Here is a 19,131-nt window from a genome sequence, read left to right on the forward strand (position 1 = left end):
TTTCTGACAATTCCTTTACCTCCAAATCATCTCGTGAAAACGAGGAGTTAGAATTTAGATTGAAAGACTCTGGAGTTAAAGGTCTCTCTGACTTGATATTGATTTCTCTGTCCACATTGTCCATGATAAGGTCAAGGTAGTGATGAATTAGACATCATTCTACTGCACAATTTCTCTGCTCCGATACACTCGGAAATGCCACTTTAATGCAGATCTGTACTATTCAGCCGGCTGCACGTCAAAGGCTCAAAGAGAGAGAGAGGTTGTGAGATATTGTATTGTAGTTCAGACTAATTCCACTAGGTGGAGACCTACTCACAATAACACATTGGTATGTTTTCATTGTGGCCAAAACAGTCAGGTCTGTAGATGGTTTATAGTTTGAACACAGGCTAAGAAATAAGTATGTGTGTGCGTGTGAATTTACTGTAAGTGTGTATGTGTGTGTTTACAGACAAGAGAGTAAACTTTCAGGATGACGTGTGTGTTGGATCAGTTCCACTGAATGTTCTCTCCCAGCTGCTTCCTCTGCCCCAGCACAGCCATTACATAACACCACCACGTCACAGACAGAGGTAACCTCACTGGACTAGGGGCCACACCAGGGAGGTGTGCGTGTGTGTGCGTGTGTGTGCGTGTGAGTGTGTGTGCGTCTGCGCGTGTGTAGCAAACCGACACTCCAATCCGTCAGCAGCCCTTGTACTATCTGAGTCTTAAACAAACAAGTCGATAGGCGGCCAACTCTCTCACCAGGGGTCATACTCAGGCCCCGACACTGGGAGCGAGAGGAGAGGGTTTAAACACATTTAAAACGTCACAGCTCCAGTAATAAAACACACGTTATTGAACAACAATAACCCAGAAGTGTTATCATTCTCTTCTCTAACAAGACTGAGTCAGCAGCCACTAAGTGACAACCAAGACAACAAGAGTCCTTGGGATCTGGAAAGGTGTTGTACACATAGAATGACAAAGGCAGTATTATCAGTATGGTCGTAAGAATTGAGGTGCCACTTAGTGGCGTAAACAGGTCATCCCGTGCAAATACCAGAAGCCTGATTCTCATTTAGCCTCCTGTACATCATCCTCAGGAAGCCGAGTAGTACAAGACGAGACAAGCCGAGTAGTACACACACACACACACACACACACACACACACACAGACACAGACAGAGAGAACAGTACTCACGTCATCCTCCTTGGTGCCTCCCCAGAAGTTGGTTCCTCCAGCGTAGCTGGGGATGTTCAGCACCGCGATGCCCTGAAGGCTGGGCAGGGGGATGTACTGACCGTCACACTGGAACACACAAAGAGTTAGTTAGGTTCTATTTCAACACGAAGAAGCTGCAGACTGGCCAGGGGTATGTACAGTGCATTCAGAAACTATTCAGACCCTTTGACGTTTTCCACATTTTGTTAAGTTAAAGCCTTAGTCTAAAATTTATCACATTGTTTTTTTTCCTCATCAATCTACACACAATACCCCATAATGACGAAGCAAAAAACATTTTTTTTTTTATAGCAAATTTATACGAATAAAAAAACGGAAATATCACACTTACATAAGTATTCAGACCATTTACTCAGTACTTTGTTGAAGCACCTTTGGCAGAGATTACTGGCTCGAGTCTTGGGTATGACGCTACAAGCTTGGCACACCTGTATTTGGGGAGTTTCTCACATTCTTCTATGCGGATCCTGTCAAGGTCTGTCAGGTTGGATGGGGAGCGTCGCTGCACAGCTATTTTCAGGTCTCTCCAGAGTTGTTAGATTGGGTTCAAGTCCGGGCTCTGGCTGGGTCACTAAAGGACATTCAGAGACTTGTCCCGCAGCCACTCCTGCATTATCTTGGCTGTGTGCTTAGGGTCATTGTCCTGTTGGGAGGTGAACCTTTGCCCCAGTCTGAGGTCCTGAGCGTTCTGGAGCAGGTCTTTATCAAGGATCGCTGTACTTTTCTCTGTTCATCTTTCCCTCAATCCTGACTGGTCTCCCAGTCCCTGCCGCTGAAAAACATCCCCACAGCATGATGCTGCCACCACCATGCTTCACCGTAGGGATGGTGTCAGGTTTCCTCCAGACGTGACGCTTGGCATTCAGGCCAAAGATTTTAAATTTGGTTTCATCAGACCATATTTTCTCATGGTCTGAGTCCTTTAGGTGTCTTTTGGCAAACACAAAGCGGGCTGTCATGTGCCTTTTACTGTAGAGTGGCTTCCATCTGGCCACTCTACCATAAAGGCCTGATTGGTGGAGTGCTGCAGAGAATGTTCTACTTCTAGAAGGTTCTCCCATCTCCACAGAGGAACTCAGGAGCACTGTCAGAGTGACCATTGGGTTCTTGTGCACCTCCCTGACTAAGGCCCTTCTGCATCGATTGCTCAGTTTGGCCTGGTGGCCAGCTCTAGGGAGAGTCTTGGTGGTTCCAAACTTCTTCCATTTAAGAATGATGGATTCCACTGTGTTCTTGGGGACCTTCACTGCTGCAAACATTTTTTGGTACCCTTCCCCAGATCTGTGCCTCGACAGAATCCTGTCTCGGAGCTCTATGGACAATTCCTTCGACCTCATAACTTGGTTTTTGCTCTGACATGCACTGTCAACGGTGGGACCTTATATAGACAGGTGTGGGCCTTTCCAAATCATGTCCAATCAATTTAATAAACCACAGGTGGACTCTAATCAAGTTGTAGAAACATCTCAAGGATGATAAATGGAAACAGGATGCTCCTGAGCTCAATTTCTAGTCTCATAGCAAAGGGTCTGAATACTTGTGTAAATAAGATATTTCTGTATTTTATTTTTAATACATTTGCTCAAAATTTGAAAAACCTGCTTTCTCATTGTTGGTACACTGTACGATCTATTCTCATTGTTGTAATGGGGTATTGTGTGCAGATTGATGATTTTGTATCCATTTTAGAACAAGGCTGTACTGTAACAAAACGTAGAAAAAGTGAAGGGGTGTGAATATTTTCCAAATGCAATGGACTGGTTATCATTCCCTGTGGTACACCCTATGTGGCCGCCATTCTATCGACCACTAAACATTGATTTGAATGGGAAAGACCCTTCTAGTAATTCTAATTCTATGGTAATTCTAATTCTCTCACCTCCAGTTGAACCTTCTGTTCTAGGTTCTTGTAGGTTCTCTGGAGGAGCTCCTTGGTGCCCAGAACACCATACCACACCCTGTTCTTAGTACGACTCCTAGAGAGCGAGAGAGAGAGAGAGAGAGAGAGAGAGGCGGGGGGAGTTTAGTCTGAGTGAGGAAGAGAAAGGAGTGTACACAAAATGTGGAAAAAGGGGTAGAGAATATAGACGAGAGAGGGATGAGAGGACAGTAGAGAGGGATGAGAGAGGAGAAATAAACCTAGAGCTCACCGGCACTTCTCTGGGTGTTCCTCCCTCTTGTTGTTGAACTCCAAGGTGATCTTAGCATCCAGCCCAACGCCAAAGTAATTGTTCATGACACACTTCTCACTAAAGCCCTCTCTGTGTGGGAGATATAGATACAGGGCAGTTCAGAAAACTACAATTCAACTGAAAACTGAAAACATTAATGTTTTGATCTGGTCGCCAAAAAGGTCAAGTCGGGAACATTCTGAATATGGTAGCCTAAAGGTTAGACGTCAGAGGTCTGAGGGTCTTACAGCGAGTCCAGGAGGTCAGGGTTTATGAAGGGTTAAAGGGTAGAGGTCAGAGGATCTTACAGTGAGTCCAGGTCAGAGTCCAGGAGGTCAGGGTTTATGAAGGGTTAAAGGGTAGAGGTCAGAGGATCTTACAGTGAGTCCAGGTCAGAGTCCAGGAAGGGCGTAGCACCAAATGGGTCGATGTTGGCCAGCAGCATCTTACTGATGATGGAGCTACCGGCTATAGAGGCTGCCAGACCAGCACGCAAACCTGTACAGAGAAACAGGGCTGTTCTTAAACAGTGCTGTGTGTGTGTGTGGGATGTGCACTTGTACCAAGGCAGGTGTGTGTGTATCATTTCAGACAATAGATATGTGTGTATACGCATGAGCGCAAACCATGGCAGATGAAGTGTGTATGTGAAGTAGAGGTCTTCACAGAACCCAAAAAGGTTTCTTCAAAGGGTTCTCCCAAAGAGAACCTGTCTGGGTTGGCGCCCCCCCCTTGGGTTGTGCTGTGGCAGAGATCTTTGTGGGCTATACTCGGCCTTGTCTCAGGATGGTAAGTTGGCGGTTGAAGATATCCCTCTAGTGGTGTGGGGGCTGTGCTTTGGCAAAGTGGGTGGGGTTATATCCTTCCTGTTTGGCCCTGTCCGGGGGTGTCCTCAGATGGGGCCACAGTGTCTCCTGACCCCTCCTGTCTCAGCCTCCAGTATTTATGCTGCAGTAGTTTATGTGTCGGGGGGCTAGGGTCAGTTTGTTATATCTGGAGTACTTCTCCTGTCCTATTCGGTGTCCTGTGTGAATTTAAGTGTGCTCTCTCTAATTCTCTCTTTCTTTCTCTCTCGGAGGACCTGAGCCCTAGCACCATGCCTCAGGACTACCTGACAAGATGACTCCTTGCTGTCCCCAGTCCACCTGGCCGTGCTGCTGCTCCAGTTTCAACTGTTCTGCCTTATTATTATTTGACCATGCTGATAATTTATGAACATTTGAACATCTTGGCCATGTTCTGTTATAATCTCCACCCGGCACAGCCAGAAGAGGACTTGCCACCCCACATAGCCTGGTTCCTCTCTAGGTTTCTTCCTAGGTTTTGTCCTTTCTATGGAGTTTTTCCTAGCCACCGTGCTTCTACACCTGCATTGCTTGCTGTTTGGGGTTTTAGGCTGGGTTTCTGTACAGCACTTTGAGATATCAGCTGATGTACGAAGGGCTATATAAATCAATTTGATTTGATTTGAAAGAACCCTTTAAGGTTCTAGATAGCACCTTTCTTTCTTAGAGTGTACCCAAATAAATACATGTTTTAAATATAGAGACCCGTTTCGAACAGGCCCAAGGAGAACCAGACCCGGCCCGAACGTTACAGCCTTATTCTAAAATGGATGACATGTTTTTTTCCCCCCCATCAATCTACACACAATACCCCATAATGGCAAAGCAAAAACTGATTTTTAGAAATGGTTTCAAATATATTAAAAACAGAAATATCTTATTTACGTAAGTATTCAGACCGTTTGCTATGACACTCGAAATTGAGCTCAGGTTCCATTTATCATCCATGAGCTCTTTCGACAACTTGATTGGAGTCCATCTGTGGTAAATTCAATTGATTGGACATGATTTGGAAAGCCACACACCTGTCTATATAAGCTTAAACAGTTGACAGTGCATGTCAGAGCAAAAACCAAGCCATGGAATTATCCGTAGAGCTCCGAGACAGGCTTGTGTCGAGACACAGATCTGGGGAAGGGTACCAAAACATTTCTGCAGCAGTGAAGGTCCCCAAGAACAGAGTGGCCTCCATCATTCTTAAATGGAAGAAGTTTGGAACCACCAAGATTCTTCCTAGAGCTGGGCACCCGGCCAAACTGAGTAATCGGGGGAGAAGGGAGGTCAGGGAGGTGAGCAAGAACCCAATGTTTACTCTGACAGAGCTCCGGAGTTCCTCTGTGGAGATGGGAGAATCTTCCAGAAGGACAACCATCTCTGCAGCACTCCACCAATCAGGCCTTTATGGTAGAGTGGCCAGACAGAAGCCACTCCTCAGTAAAATGCACATGACAGCCAGCTGGGAGTTTGCCAAAAGACACCTAAATGACTCTCAGACCATGAGAAACAAGATTCTCTGGTCTGATGGTCTAATCCTTGCCGTTCTACAATTACAAATAAGTTAATAACTCTCTTCAAACTAAGTAGCTGTTGGCTCTTGCCGTTTTAGTCCATCCTTCTAATTGAACTTTTAAATCGATTAGATATCTCCTACATTGCTTCCCACACACTGAGGCTTTTTGACTGTGGAGCCACTTTGACAATGACTTGTGATTGGCCGACAACAACAAGTTACACGCCCCTCAAGAGCAGAAGCATAAATGATAGCCTACAATCTTTTCTCTCTTCATACTGCAGCAGTCGCATTCGGGTCTCTGCAGGTCCTTACGGGCAAATCAGTTCTAATTACACATACCCAAGACCCGTGACGATCATATCAGATCCGACCAGGACACGAGAGAATTTAGAATTCTGTCAGAATCTGGACCTGCTCGGGTCCCTAGTCAGATGCCACGTAATTGTGTTTGGGTGGACCCGTGAAGACCTCTAATGGGAAGTGTGTACGCGCATGTATGTGCATGGCGCACATGAGTGCATATACCGTAGGATGTACCAGGGCAGATGATGCGTGTGTTGAGTACAGGCAGGTTCTCCTTGCTGGTGGTGAAGGGCGTGATGGAGAACGAGCCACAGGATTGGCTGCTGCGACTTACATGCCTCTCAGGAGGAGAACATGGACTCTTAGCCACTAGAAAGAGAGAGAGAGAGACACCAGAAAGAGACCAGAGAGAGACGGAAGGAGAAAGAGACCAGGGAGAAAGACCGAGACATACCAGAAATGTGAGTACTGAGACATTCACTGTCTGCTACTACTGTATGTACTAAAGATCTAGAGAGAGTAGATAGAACAAAGGGATGACGCAGGAGAATATAGTGACATCCCCATTGATCTGAAGCAATAAGCAGATTACTTTAAAAAAAAAAACAATAATTAAAAAGGAAGTGCCTCTGTCCCACAGACAATGACACTTCCTACAGGACACACACACACACTAAAGGACACACACTCTGTGCTATATAAATACCACTATTATCCAATAGTGAGGAATACAGAGAATGGTTTCCCATCTATGCTTATTACAAAAACAACATCCTATATTTAGAGCAGGAAACATCATGTGTGTGGGCTTGTCAGACAGAGTCTGTGTTCTCTGTGGCCACTAAACTGGTGGTGTTTAGATCCTGCCGTGATTTCTTGTATGATACAACTTACTCTATCTGTATTCAAATGGACCCTTAGCCCCTACTCCCTATCCACTCCTCTAGATCTAAAGAGGACTGGGTGGATGGGGGAGAGAGAGAGAGAGACTCACATGGCACGGCTTCCAGTTCCTTGGTGTCCTCGTCCTTCTCACTGTCCCTGTTGTCCTCCTCTCCTTCCTTCCTGAACTCCAACGGGGACGGCAGCTCCAGCTCCTCTGTGTGGGCATTCTGCTCATCCACCACTAGAGGGAGAGGGGGCAGTGCCAGAGGGTAAGAGAGGAGGGGGAGAGGACGATGAGAGAGGGAGGATGAGAGAGGGAGTTACGGGGAGAAAGGGGGGAAATTGGACACTACAACTTTGTATTACGTGACACAGTGATTGCCGATACTTTTTATGGGTTTACAATCTGGATTCCATTGTATTCTCTCTGAAACATGCATGAAAGACTTGCCATAGGCTCTATTATATTGTATGTCTGATCCGTTTTGTCATACTCTATACCTACGTACCTCTCTCGGCCTGTTCAATGATCTGTTAGGTTCTATATCTACGTACCTCTCTCGGCCTGTTCGATGATCTGTTATGTTCTATATCTACGTACCTCTCTCGGCCTGTTCGATGATCTGTTATGTTCTATATCTACGTACCTCTCTCGGCCCGTTTGATGATCTGTTAGGTTCTATATCTACGTACCTCTCTCGGCCTGTTCAATGATCTGTCGTACAGCCTTCTTCAGACTGTTGGCTCGTAACATCAGCTGTTCTTTAGCTCTGAACAGCTTGTGTGGCGAACCTCTTCCTTTCTCTCCTCCCTTTTCGCTCTCCTCTGCTTCCAGTTTCTCCTTCAGCTCGGTCATCGACTCCTCGCTCACCTCCTCCTCCTCGTCTTCCTCCTCTTCCTCCTCTTCAACGATTGGTGGAGTGGAAAGGGGAAGAGGTGGTGGGAGTGACTGGGCTTCTGTGTTGAGGGTCTGGAGGAGTGAATCTAGCTTCTCATTCAGGATGGCACACTGTTGGGAAAAGGAGAGTTAGGTTAGTGTGTGTGTGTGTGTGTGTGTGTGTGTGTGTGTGTGGGGGGGGGGGGGGGGGGGGTACTTACTTTGAGAGACATAGTGTCACACTCCTCTGTATTCTCAATACTTTTCTCGTAAGATTTTCCCACTTTGGCAACAAAGTCCTTTACTGTCTCACACAGGATCCTGGAAGGACAGTGAGAGAGTAGACAGAGTAGAGCGAGAGCAGAGAGAGAGTATTGAGAGAGTAGAGAGAGAGTAGAGAGATAGTAGAGAGAGAGTGTGTAGAGAGAGAGTGTAGAGAGAAAGAGTAGAGAGAGAGTGTAGAGAGAGATAGAGTAGAGAAAGAGAGATAGTGTAGAGAGAGGAGAGAGAGTGTAGAGAGAGTAGAGAGAGTAGAGAGTCGAAAGAGAGAGTAGATAGAAAGAGACGAAAGAAAGAGAGTAGAGAGAGAGTAGAGAGAGTAGAGAGAGAGACAGAGAGACAGAGAGAGTAGAGAGAGAGACAGAGTGAGTAGAGAGAGAGACAGAGAGAGAGTAGAGAGAGAGGGAGAGAGAGAGCGAGAGAGAGAGAGAAGCGGGGAGTGAAAGGAGAGCGTGAGTTCACATTAAATGAAATTGTCAGCAGCCATTTAGCAGTAAGCAATGTTGAGATGAGACACTCACTTAGCGGAGGAGATGACCACAGAGTGTTGGTCAGAGTTGAGGATCTTGGTGAGATGGGCAGTTACCGAGTCTTCATATGCTGAGATCTGGAACTGGGGACACAGAGAGAGGAGAAAGGCAGAATTAGCAAAAAACTAAGCAAGGCCAGGGGAATACCGTTACATTATAAAACACCTCCAAATCTTAATGTGTCAGATGTTGTGTACCTGGCCGTCGTCAGTGTCGTCTGGCGTGACGGGCCCGCTGTGTTTGGAGGGGAGCTTTATCTCGTAGGTCATGATGCTCCAGCGGTCCAACATCTTGGTGCTGGCCCGCTCCAGTTTCTCCAAAATCTGGGGAAGCTGCGTGTCATCGTCACACGATGGGCCCCAGCCCAGCACCCGCGCCAGGTCATTTCCCGTGCCCAAGGGCAGCACTCCCAGCTGGCACTGGAGACAGAAAGAGAGGGGTGGAGAGAGTGAGAGCGGAAGTGTGTGTGTGGGAGACAGCGGGGGAGGGGGGGGGGGGGGTTCTTACCTGTTTGTGGAGGTTGAGTTTGTCTATCTCAGAGAGGACCCAGCCGACACTCCCATCCCCTCCACACACCAGGATCCGGAAGTTATCAAACTTCTGAAAGAGACGCAGCCTGGAGACACAGAGGAATGGTACTAGTGTCAGAGTCATTGAACAGTGTAGCTTCTGTCCCTGTTCTTCCCTGATCAGGGATATACATATACACATACGCATACATACATACATATAAATACACATACAGTACCAGTCAAACGTTTGGACACACCTTCTCGTTCAATGGTTCTTCTTTATTATTACTATTTTCTACATTGTCGTAAAATAGTAAAGACATCAACACTATGAAATAACACATGGAATCATGTAGTAACCAAAAAAAGTGTTAAACAAATCTAAATATATTTTATATTTGAGATTCTTCAAAGTAGCCACCCTTTGCCTTGACAGCTTTGCACACGCTTGGCATTCTCTCAACCAGCTTCATGATCAACCGTTCTCACAAAGACACAGTGGTTGGAACCAAGAATCTCACATTTGGACTCATCAGACCAAAGGACAGATTTCCACTTGCTTGTGTTTCTTGGCAAAGGCAAGTCTCTTCTTCTTATTGGTGCTTTCTTAGCAGCAATTCGACCATGAGGGCCTGATTCACACAGTCTCCTTTGTACAGTTGATGTTGAGATGTGTCTGTTACTTGAACTCTGTGAAGCATTTATTTGGTGCTGCCATCTGAGGTGCAGTTAACTCTAATTAACCTATCCTATGCCGCAGAGGTAACTTCCTTTCCTGTGGCGGTCCTCATGAGAGGCAGTTTCATCATAGTGCTTGATGGTTTTTGCGAATGCACTTGAAGAAACTTTCAAAGTTCTTGAAATTTTCCAGGATTGACTGACCTTCATGTCTTAAAGTAATGATGGACTGTCATTTCTCTTTGCTTATTTGAGCTGTTCTTGCCATAATATGGACTTGGACTTTTACCAAATGGTATCCCACCCCTACTTGTCAAAAAACAACTAATTGACTCAAAAGCATTAAGGAAAGAAATTCTACAAATTAACTTTTAACAAGGCACACCTGTTAATTGAAATGCATTCCAGGTGACTACCTCATGAATCTGGTTGAGAGAATGCTAAGCGTGTGCAAAGCTATCATCAAGGCAAAGGGTGTCTACTTTAAAGAATCTCAAATATAAAATATATTTTGATTTGTTTAAAAAAAAATTGGTTACTACATGATTCCATATGTGTTATTTCATAGTGTTGATGTCTTCACCATTGTTCTACAATGTGGAAAATAGTAAAAATAAAGAAAAACCCTTGAATGTGTAGGTGTGTCCAAACGTTGACTGGTACTGTGTACATATCTTTATAAAAGTATGTTTTCCTTCATTATTTTACAATTTACTCCTAATTGGAGTAAACAAATTAACAACAACCCGTAGGCTTCTACTTCCAGCTTATACATACTATATACATTTTACGGACACAGTATATTTTACATTAGTATCTTGTTGTTATTAGTCCCACCTTTCAGCTCCATTCAACTCGTTCCATCTCTCTTAACACCATCCCTATTGGGTTTCTATTTGCCATATATTTTTTCAACTGTGCTGCGATGTTTCACAAATGTTTCTACAGATTGTAAATTTAAGACAAATAGTTTTGCTAAAATAATTCTTAAATTTTTGATCCATTGACTATGACTTTTCAAATCACCCAGTATTTGCTATCTGCAGAGTTAGCTCCAGGTAAGTGTTGCAATTCTTCAGCCATTCCTGGACGTGTGACTAAAAACAAGCTACAGTACCAAAATAAATGATCTAATGACTCTGTCTCTTTGCAGCAAAATCTGCAGAGCTGTGAAGGTTGTATCCCCCCGTACATACAATTGAAGTCGGAAGTTTACATACACCTTAGCCAAATACATTTAAACTCAGTTTTTCACAATTCCTGACATTGAATCCTGGCAAAATTCCCTGTCTTAGGTCAGTTAGGATCGCCACTTTATTTTAAGAATGTGAAATGTCAGGATAATAGTAGAGAGAATGATTTATTTCAGCTTTCATCACATTCCCAGTGGGTCAGAAGTTGACATACACTCAATTAGTACATGATAGCATTGCCTTTAAATTGTTTAACTTGGGTCAAACGTTTTGGGTAGCCTTCCAAAAGCTTCCCACAATAAGTTGGGTGAATTTTGGCCCATTCCTCCTGACAGAGCAGGAGTAACTGAGTCAGGTTTGTAGGCATCCTTGCTCGCACACGCTTTTTCAGTTCTGCCCACAAATGTTCTACAGGATTGAGGTCAGGGCTTTGTGATGGCCACTCCAATACCGTGACTTTGTTGTCCTTAAGCCATTTTGCCACAACTTTGGAAATATGCTTGGGGTCATTGTCCATTTGGAAGACACATTTGCGACCAAGCTTTAACTTCCTGACTGATTTCACGGTTGGGATGGTGTTCTTCGACTTGCAAGCCTCCCCCTTTTTCCTCCAAACATAACGATGGTCATTATGGCCAAACAGTTCTATTTTTGTTTCATCAGACCAGATTACATTTCTCCAAAAAGTACGATCTTTGTCCCCATGTGCAGTTGCCAACCATAGTCTGGCTTATTTATGGCGGTTTTGGAGCAGTGGCTTCAGGTTATGTCAATATAGGACTCGTTATATAGGACTCATTTTACTGTGGATATACTTTTGTACCTGTTTCCTCCAGTGTGTTCACAAGGTCCTTTGCTGTTGTTCTGGGATCTGGGAGTTGAGTATCTGGAGCATCAACATTTGTGGGTTCGATTACAGGCTCAAAATAGCCAGAAACTCATCAGTCTATGTTTGTTCTGAGAAATGAAGGCTATTCCATGCAAGAAATTGCCAAGAAACTGAAGATCTCGTACGACGCTGTGTACTACTCCCTTCACAGAACAGCGCAAACTGGCTCTAACCAGGATAGAAAGAGGTGTGGGAGGCCCTGGTGCACAACTGAGCAAGAGGACAAGTACATTAGAGTGTCTAGTTTGAGAAACAGACGCCTCACAAGTCCTCAACTGGCAACTTCAATAAATAGTACCAGCAAAACACCAGTCTCAACATCAACAGTGAAGAGGCGACTCCAGGATGTTGGTGTTTTGCTGGTACTAAAATATGTAAGGAGCACAATCCATGGCTACAAAGCTAGCTGGCTAGCTAGCTACCTTCTCTGTAAGTTTGCTTGACGTACTAAAAAGTAATAGAAACAAGTTGAGAAAAAAGTAACAAAAAGTAATGTGTTCTATTATCTTCTGAATCTTCTGTATCTCCTGCCTTGAATTTAGAAGTTCTTTCTGACGATCTCCCAAAATAAATGTGATTTCTTTGACAAGACGTTCAGTCAGTGAATCAGGCTGGAACAAAATTACAAATCATTTATCAACTGCAAATTGACAGCAAGAAGCCCAAACTGATATAATATTTGATTAAAACATAATAATTTCAAAACTTGCTTGCATTTGTAAACCATCAGATTTGCCGCTCTATTATGCGTGGGAATACCTTTTTTTTTTACTAGCGATGCCAAGCGGTTTCCACTAGCCAAGCCGACTCACCCTAGATGTGGTCCGCCATTGACCAGGTCAAACACCTGAGCAGGGTTGAGGAGCTGCTTGAAACGTCGGAGGAATTTAACCCCTTGGTTGTCTCCACTCTTGGAGTTGACGAAGACCAGCAGAGGACTGGCGCAGGACGGAGGACAGGTGGCCTTCCAGAAGCCTGAGCACAAATACACAAAAAAAACTGTTATTACATTGAATGAAAAAGTGAATTATATTTAACTAAGCAAGACAGTTATGAACAAATTCTTATTTTCAATGACGGCCTAGGAATGGTGGGTTAACTGCCTTGTTCAGGGGCAGAACAACAGATTTCGACCTTGTCAGCTCGGGAATTCGATCTTGCAACCTTCCGGATACGAGTCCAACGCTCTAACCACTAGGCTATCTGCCACCCCATGAATGAAGGTTTGAATGACTGAATGGATTGATGAATAGATAGATTAATGAATCTGTACTCAAATATTAAGAGTACTAGCCAATTCTAGTAGTAAATAAAATGCAGACGTGATCTGATAAACGGTACGGAACAATTGTAGATGGTGATACACTGTAGATAGGACATCAGGAGCAATTACATGAATACTTGTTCATCTCTACCACATTTATCACGTTGTTTATCACTGTCAAATCCACTGGTTAATCCAAAGTGTATTAACAATATCCAGACTCTGAGCCGTGTCACAGTGACTAATAGAAGGGATATGAGAAGACGAAGAGATGAAAAGAAAAGAGATTCTACTGTGCTGGATCACCCATTAACTACTGTATCATAACACCCACACGCTGCAACATCATTGAGGCATCAAAGTGTGTGTGTGTGTGTGTGTGTGTGTGTGTGTGTGTGTGTGTGTGTGTTTGTGTGTATCACAGTACTGAGTCAGGCTGTGCAGTTGTGTGTGGCATGTGCGGTATTAGCACACATTCTAAGCAAGAGACACACTGTGGACAACGAGCCTGTGCGTTTATAGGATTTATCATATGGCAGATTGTGTGTGTGTGTGTGTGTGCGTGTGTGTGTGTGTGTGTGCTTGCGCGGGGGCGGATGGTGACAGTCCCCAGGGGTGCTGCCATCCACACTCTCATTCTCTCTTCCTTCACTCTCTTTCTGTCATTCCTTTCTCCCTCTCTCTATCCCCCTCTCTTTGTCCTTTGCTCTCTCCATCCTCCACATCTCTTTGCTTCTCTTTTCTCTCTATCATTATTTTACCCTTCTCATTTTGCCTCTCTTCTCATTCCATCTTTCTATCCCTCTCTCTCTCTCTTTGCCACCTTCTCTCTCTCTCTCTCTCTCTCTCTAATCTTGGCAGCGGCGGAGCAGAGATGGGAGAGGAGAGGGGGAGGAAAGTCACAACGTTTCAGCACGTGCCACAGTCAGCTAGCAGCCAATTAGATTAGAGCCCTCTCAAGCCTGCACTGGGACGAAGGCAAATCCTGGCATGTGGAGGGGGGAGGGGTTAAATACATTGAAGAGGGAGAGGAAGATATTTGGAAGAACGAGAAGGAGAGGAAAAGAGGGAGAGGGGAAGACATGGTGAGAGAAGGGAGGGAGACATGGGGCTATATGGGGAGACAGAGGGGGAGGGGCAGAGATAGAGGGAGAGAGAGGGGCGGGAACAGAGAGAGAGGGAGATATAGGAGCGGGAACAGAGAGAGGGAGCTATAGGAGAGGGAACAGAGAGAGTGAGCTATAGGAGAGGGAACAGAGATAGAGGGGCGGGAACAGAGAGAGAGGGAGATATATGAGCGGGAACAGAGCGAGGGAGCTATAGGAGAGGGAACAGAGATAGAGGGGCGGAAACAGAGAGAGGGACCTATAGGAGACAGAACAGAGATAGAGGGAGATAGGGGGCGGGAACAGAGAGAGGGAGCTATAGGAGAGAAAACAGAGATAGAGGGAGATAGAGGGGCGGGAACAGATATATATAGGGGCGGGAACAGAGAGAGAGGGAGATAGAAGGGCGGGAACAGAGAGAGGGAGCTATAGGAGAGGGAACAGAGATAGAGGGAGATAGAGGGGCGGGAACAGAGATATAGGGGCGGGAACAGAGAGAGAGGGAGATGGAGGGGCGGGAACAGAGATAGTGGGAGATAGAGGGGGAGTAGAGGGGTAAGTAGAGATATTTGTAGCTCAAATTCCTCTCATTTCTCATCCAATCATCTCTTTATTCTTTTGATGCTCCTTTCTTCTTCCACACCTTTCCAAGTTAGTCAATATAATCACCCTCAGAACGACTCTGTGTTTGTGTGTGTGTGTACCTGCCTGAAATATCTATTTGATATACCCGTCAATACAATGCATGCACAATTTCCTGATACGCACGCACGCACACGCACACACACACACATACATACACACTGGTGGGAGCAAGCAAGAGAGTGTATAAATTCCACACCAGAAGGTGATATTTAGTATTAGAGTGAAAACACTAATATTTACATTCCTCTTCCATAGTTTCCATCACATGATACAGCTTTATACAGCACCATAATCTGGGTTGTGTCCATTAGGAACCAAAGGGAAGAAAGGGGACTTAAACAGGAAGGGACTACCTGGACTTATCCTATTAGAAATGCTTATTTCCTCAGCACAACATTTAACAATTATTTCCATTATGCTCCCTAATGAATACAATGATGGGATGTGTGTGTGTGTGTGTGTGTGTGTGTGTGTGTGTGTGTGTGTGTGTGTGTGTGTCTGGAGAATGATACATTTTTCTCTGTTTTAATCATCCCCCGGTCATTCTGAGAGGAAATGAGCAAAGCCAATGAGGTGACTCCTTTATAACATTCATCTGCACTGCAATTCACTCCACTTTCCACCAGTCAGTAATACATGTTTTATTGAAGAAAGAATAATGTCATTGAGAACTCTCATTCTCCATTTGGGTGTAGAGACATCCTATGTGACTACACTATTCCTTGTCTCAGGATGGTAAGTTGGTGTTTGAAGATATCCCTCTAGTGGTGTGGGGGCTGTGCTTTGGCAAAGTGGGTGGGGTTATATCGTTCCTGTTTGGCCCTGTCCGGGGGTATCATCGGATGGGGCCACAGTGTCTCCTGACCCCTCCTGTCTCAGCCTCCAGTAGTTTATGTGTCGGGGGGCTCGGGTCAGTTTGTTATATCTGGAGTACTTCTCCTGTCTTATCCGGTGTCCTGTGCGAATTTAAGTATGCTCTCTCAAATTCTCTCTTTCTTTCTCTCTTTCGGAGGACCTGAGCCCTTGGACCATGCCTCAGGACTAGCTGGCATGATGACTCCTTGCTGTACCCAGTCCACCTGGCCGTGCTGCTGCTCTAGTTTCAACTGTTCTGCCTGCGACTATGGAATTCTGACCTGTTCACCGGACGTGCTACCTGTCCCAGACCTATTATTTGACCATGCTGGTCATTTATGAACATTTGAACATCTTGGCCATGGTCTGTTATAATCTCCACCCGGCACAGCCAGAAGAGGACTGGCCACCCCTCATAGCCTGGTTCCTCTCTAGGTTTCTTCCTAGGTTTTGGCCTTTCTAAGGAGTTTTTCCTAGCCAACGTGTTTCAACACCTGCATTGCTTGCTGTTTGGGGTTTTAGGCTGGGTTTCTGTACAGCACTTTGAGATATCAGCTGATCTAAGAAGGGCTATATAAATACATTTGATTTGATTTGATATTCTGTAAGCCTTTCCTGGAAAGGCTTACAGATATGCAATATGGCCCATTGTAATGAAGTGTGTGTGTGTGTGTGTGTGTGTATGTTTATGTGTGTGTACCATCCGAGTCGATGCTGTTGAGAGCAGTAGGAGGGATGATGGAGACTTTACACTGGCCCAGGGGACATTTCCTGGGGTACAAGTCCATACAAGCTGTGTGTACCTGGAAAAACACAGAGTTTGTGTTAGAACACACACACACACACACACCATACACACACTCCACACGCACACACTCACCATGGCCTTGCACCAGAGGCAGCGCCAGTCCTGCAGTCGGAGCACGCTGCCACACGTCTTGTCACACACAGCACACTTGGCACTAACAGGCAGGTTCCCCTCCAGCCACTGGTGGGGCATGGCAATCTACAGGACAGGAGGAGAGAGTCAGTCAGGTACAACGTTTATCAGGGGTAGAAATATATTATTCTATTTTCTACCTTCTCGTGCCATCAGTTGCTCACACACACACACACACACACACACACACGCACACGTACACAAGGACACACACACACACACAGATATACAGTGCCTTTGGAAAGTATTCAGACCACTTGACATTTTCCACATTTAGTTAAATCCTCAGCAATCTATTCAAAATAGCCCATAATGAAGTAGCGTCATACCCAAGAAGACTCGATAACGTAATGGCTACCAAAGGTGCTTCAACAAAGTCCTGAGTAAAGGGTCTGAATACTTACGTAAATGTATATTTCAGTTTTTTGCTTTGTCATTATGAGGTATTGTGTGTAGATTGATGAGGGGGGGGAACAATTGAATCAATTTTAGAATAAGGATGTAACGTAACAAAATGTGGAAAAAGACAAGGGGTCTGAATACTTTCCGAAGGAACTGTACATGAATACACACCCACACACTCACCCCATCCTCGTCTTCGATGATGTCTTTCCCTATGGAGGCCAGTGTGGTCCATTTGCAGTTGTTGGTGGCCCTGACGGCACACCGCTTGTGAGCTTTGAATTTACACACTGGAAAACAAACGCAAACGACAAACACACCCCGTTAGTCTGGTCAACAATAGCAACAACACAGAGCATCATGTTCAACACCACAGTGAGAGAGGTTGATGAGAATGGGTTTGCCAGCATGGTGTATAAACAGACAGAGGAGAGGTGTTTGGTGAAAATGTGCTTCAGTCCCCAGTGCTAACCCTGCCTGGCGAGTGTGTCTCAAAATACACAACGAGAGCAGGGACTGTCTCGTGACTGAGCCCCATCCTAAGCGTGCTCGCTCTCTCTGTCATTTGGTCATTTTGCCATGTCTGCCGGTGTGCTTAACAGAAAGAGGACCATAGCCAATCTTAATTCTATCCCCAGCCCAGATGTTTCACCTCGTCTGCTCGGGAATTCAAACCGACAACCTTTCGGTTACTGGCCCAACCGCCAGGCTACCTGCCGCCCTGCCGTACAGTACCATGGTAGCACTTAATTGTAACCTACTGAAATTGCAGATTTTTATGAGGTAAAATGGAAATTATACAGTAATAGCCTATGAAGCTATTTTTTAGGGGTTTGACAAGCATAGGCATAATTTGGTACAATTGTGTTGAATTAGGTACCAGAGAGTACCTATTGCTACCGCGCACCAAAATACTAGGATCCACTGCATCAAAATACATCACCACTCACATCACCGGGAAGGCAAGTGTCAGAGGCCCAGAATATACCGTCTGTATCCCTGTCACGAGCCTACCGGCTGCTCAAAACAATGTGAACTGTAAAACCCAATTCTGTATGCATGAGAGGAACCTGAGTAAGAGAGGGACTATGGAACATACTCTTGTGGAAAACTCCAAATTCTGCCACCACAATACTGTACATCTATGCATACAGTCTATAAATGAGGGCCAGCCTGTAAGGCACTTACTGTGCGTGGCTTTGTATAAGAGCGGTCTGCTAAATGGACACTGAATACTTTATATCTCGCCACCACAGTTAGTGGAGGAAGCCCAAACTGTATCCTGAAAAGATATATAAACATGACATGTAAAGTGTTGGTCCCATGTTTCATGAGCTGAAATAAAAGATCACAGAAATGCTCCATGTGGCAAAAAAAGTGTATTTCTCTCAAATGTTGTGCACAAATTTGTTTACATCCCTGTTTAGTGAGCATTTCTCCTTTGCCAAGATAATCCATCCACCTGACAGGTGTGGCAAATGATACTGACCGGTTTTCTGGTCCACGGCCCTACCTTTTAAAAAACCAACACCTGTGACCAAGATGCACAGATGCACATCTGTATTCCCAGTCATGTGAAATCCATGGATTAGGGACCGAATACATGCATTTCAAATGACTGATTTCCTCATATGAACTGTAACTCAGTAAAAATCTTTGAATATGTTGCATGTTGCATTTATATTCTTGTTCAGTGTGTGTATATTCATTATGGATGAGGAGGCACTTATCAGCCAACCATAAAATGACTGGACTTGGAAAGTTCCACTACAGAAACAACACGCAGATACAAACACATGCACCCATGCAGGCACGTGCGGACACACAAACACACACACGAGACTAATTGGCCAGTGCCACCGCTTGTCATTGGCAGACTGTGATAAACATTGTGTTTCTCTTCAAGTCGTGAAATGTTCTGCTAAATGCATTTAGAGTTAGATTAGAGAAACATTGATTGCAGACGGATACGAGATGTTTGTTTTGAGAGAGATCGTCTTCCTGGTTTCAGA

The 19,131-nt window shown here is 44.9% G+C and overlaps 1 protein-coding gene across 2 annotated transcripts in view; it reads right to left on the minus strand.

Moving 5' to 3' along the window:
* The window catches only part of LOC139380534 (diacylglycerol kinase eta-like), a 78,422-nt gene that overhangs the window by 11,532 nt on the left and 47,759 nt on the right, over nt 1-19,131 (minus strand). The window contains exons 6-20 of one of the 2 annotated variants that reach the window (XM_071123277.1): nt 17,303-17,409; nt 16,658-16,783; nt 16,478-16,580; nt 12,720-12,882; nt 9,143-9,251; nt 8,833-9,054; nt 8,627-8,718; nt 8,048-8,147; nt 7,643-7,958; nt 7,059-7,190; nt 6,299-6,433; nt 3,784-3,901; nt 3,383-3,493; nt 3,112-3,208; nt 1,191-1,298 (exon numbers count right to left, since the gene is read on the minus strand). In XM_071123277.1, coding sequence (XP_070979378.1) covers nt 1,191-1,298; nt 3,112-3,208; nt 3,383-3,493; nt 3,784-3,901; nt 6,299-6,433; nt 7,059-7,190; nt 7,643-7,958; nt 8,048-8,147; nt 8,627-8,718; nt 8,833-9,054; nt 9,143-9,251; nt 12,720-12,882; nt 16,478-16,580; nt 16,658-16,783; nt 17,303-17,409 — 2,039 coding nt within the window. Of the gene's footprint in view, nt 1-1,190; nt 1,299-3,111; nt 3,209-3,382; nt 3,494-3,783; nt 3,902-6,286; nt 6,434-7,058; nt 7,191-7,642; nt 7,959-8,047; nt 8,148-8,626; nt 8,719-8,832; nt 9,055-9,142; nt 9,252-12,719; nt 12,883-16,477; nt 16,581-16,657; nt 16,784-17,302; nt 17,410-19,131 lie in introns of both variants that reach the window. The other variant, XM_071123276.1, reaches the window with a different exon arrangement.

This window comes from Oncorhynchus clarkii, chromosome 22, assembly GCF_045791955.1.
Source record: "Oncorhynchus clarkii lewisi isolate Uvic-CL-2024 chromosome 22, UVic_Ocla_1.0, whole genome shotgun sequence".
In the NCBI taxonomy this organism is placed as follows: Eukaryota; Metazoa; Chordata; class Actinopteri; order Salmoniformes; family Salmonidae; genus Oncorhynchus; species Oncorhynchus clarkii.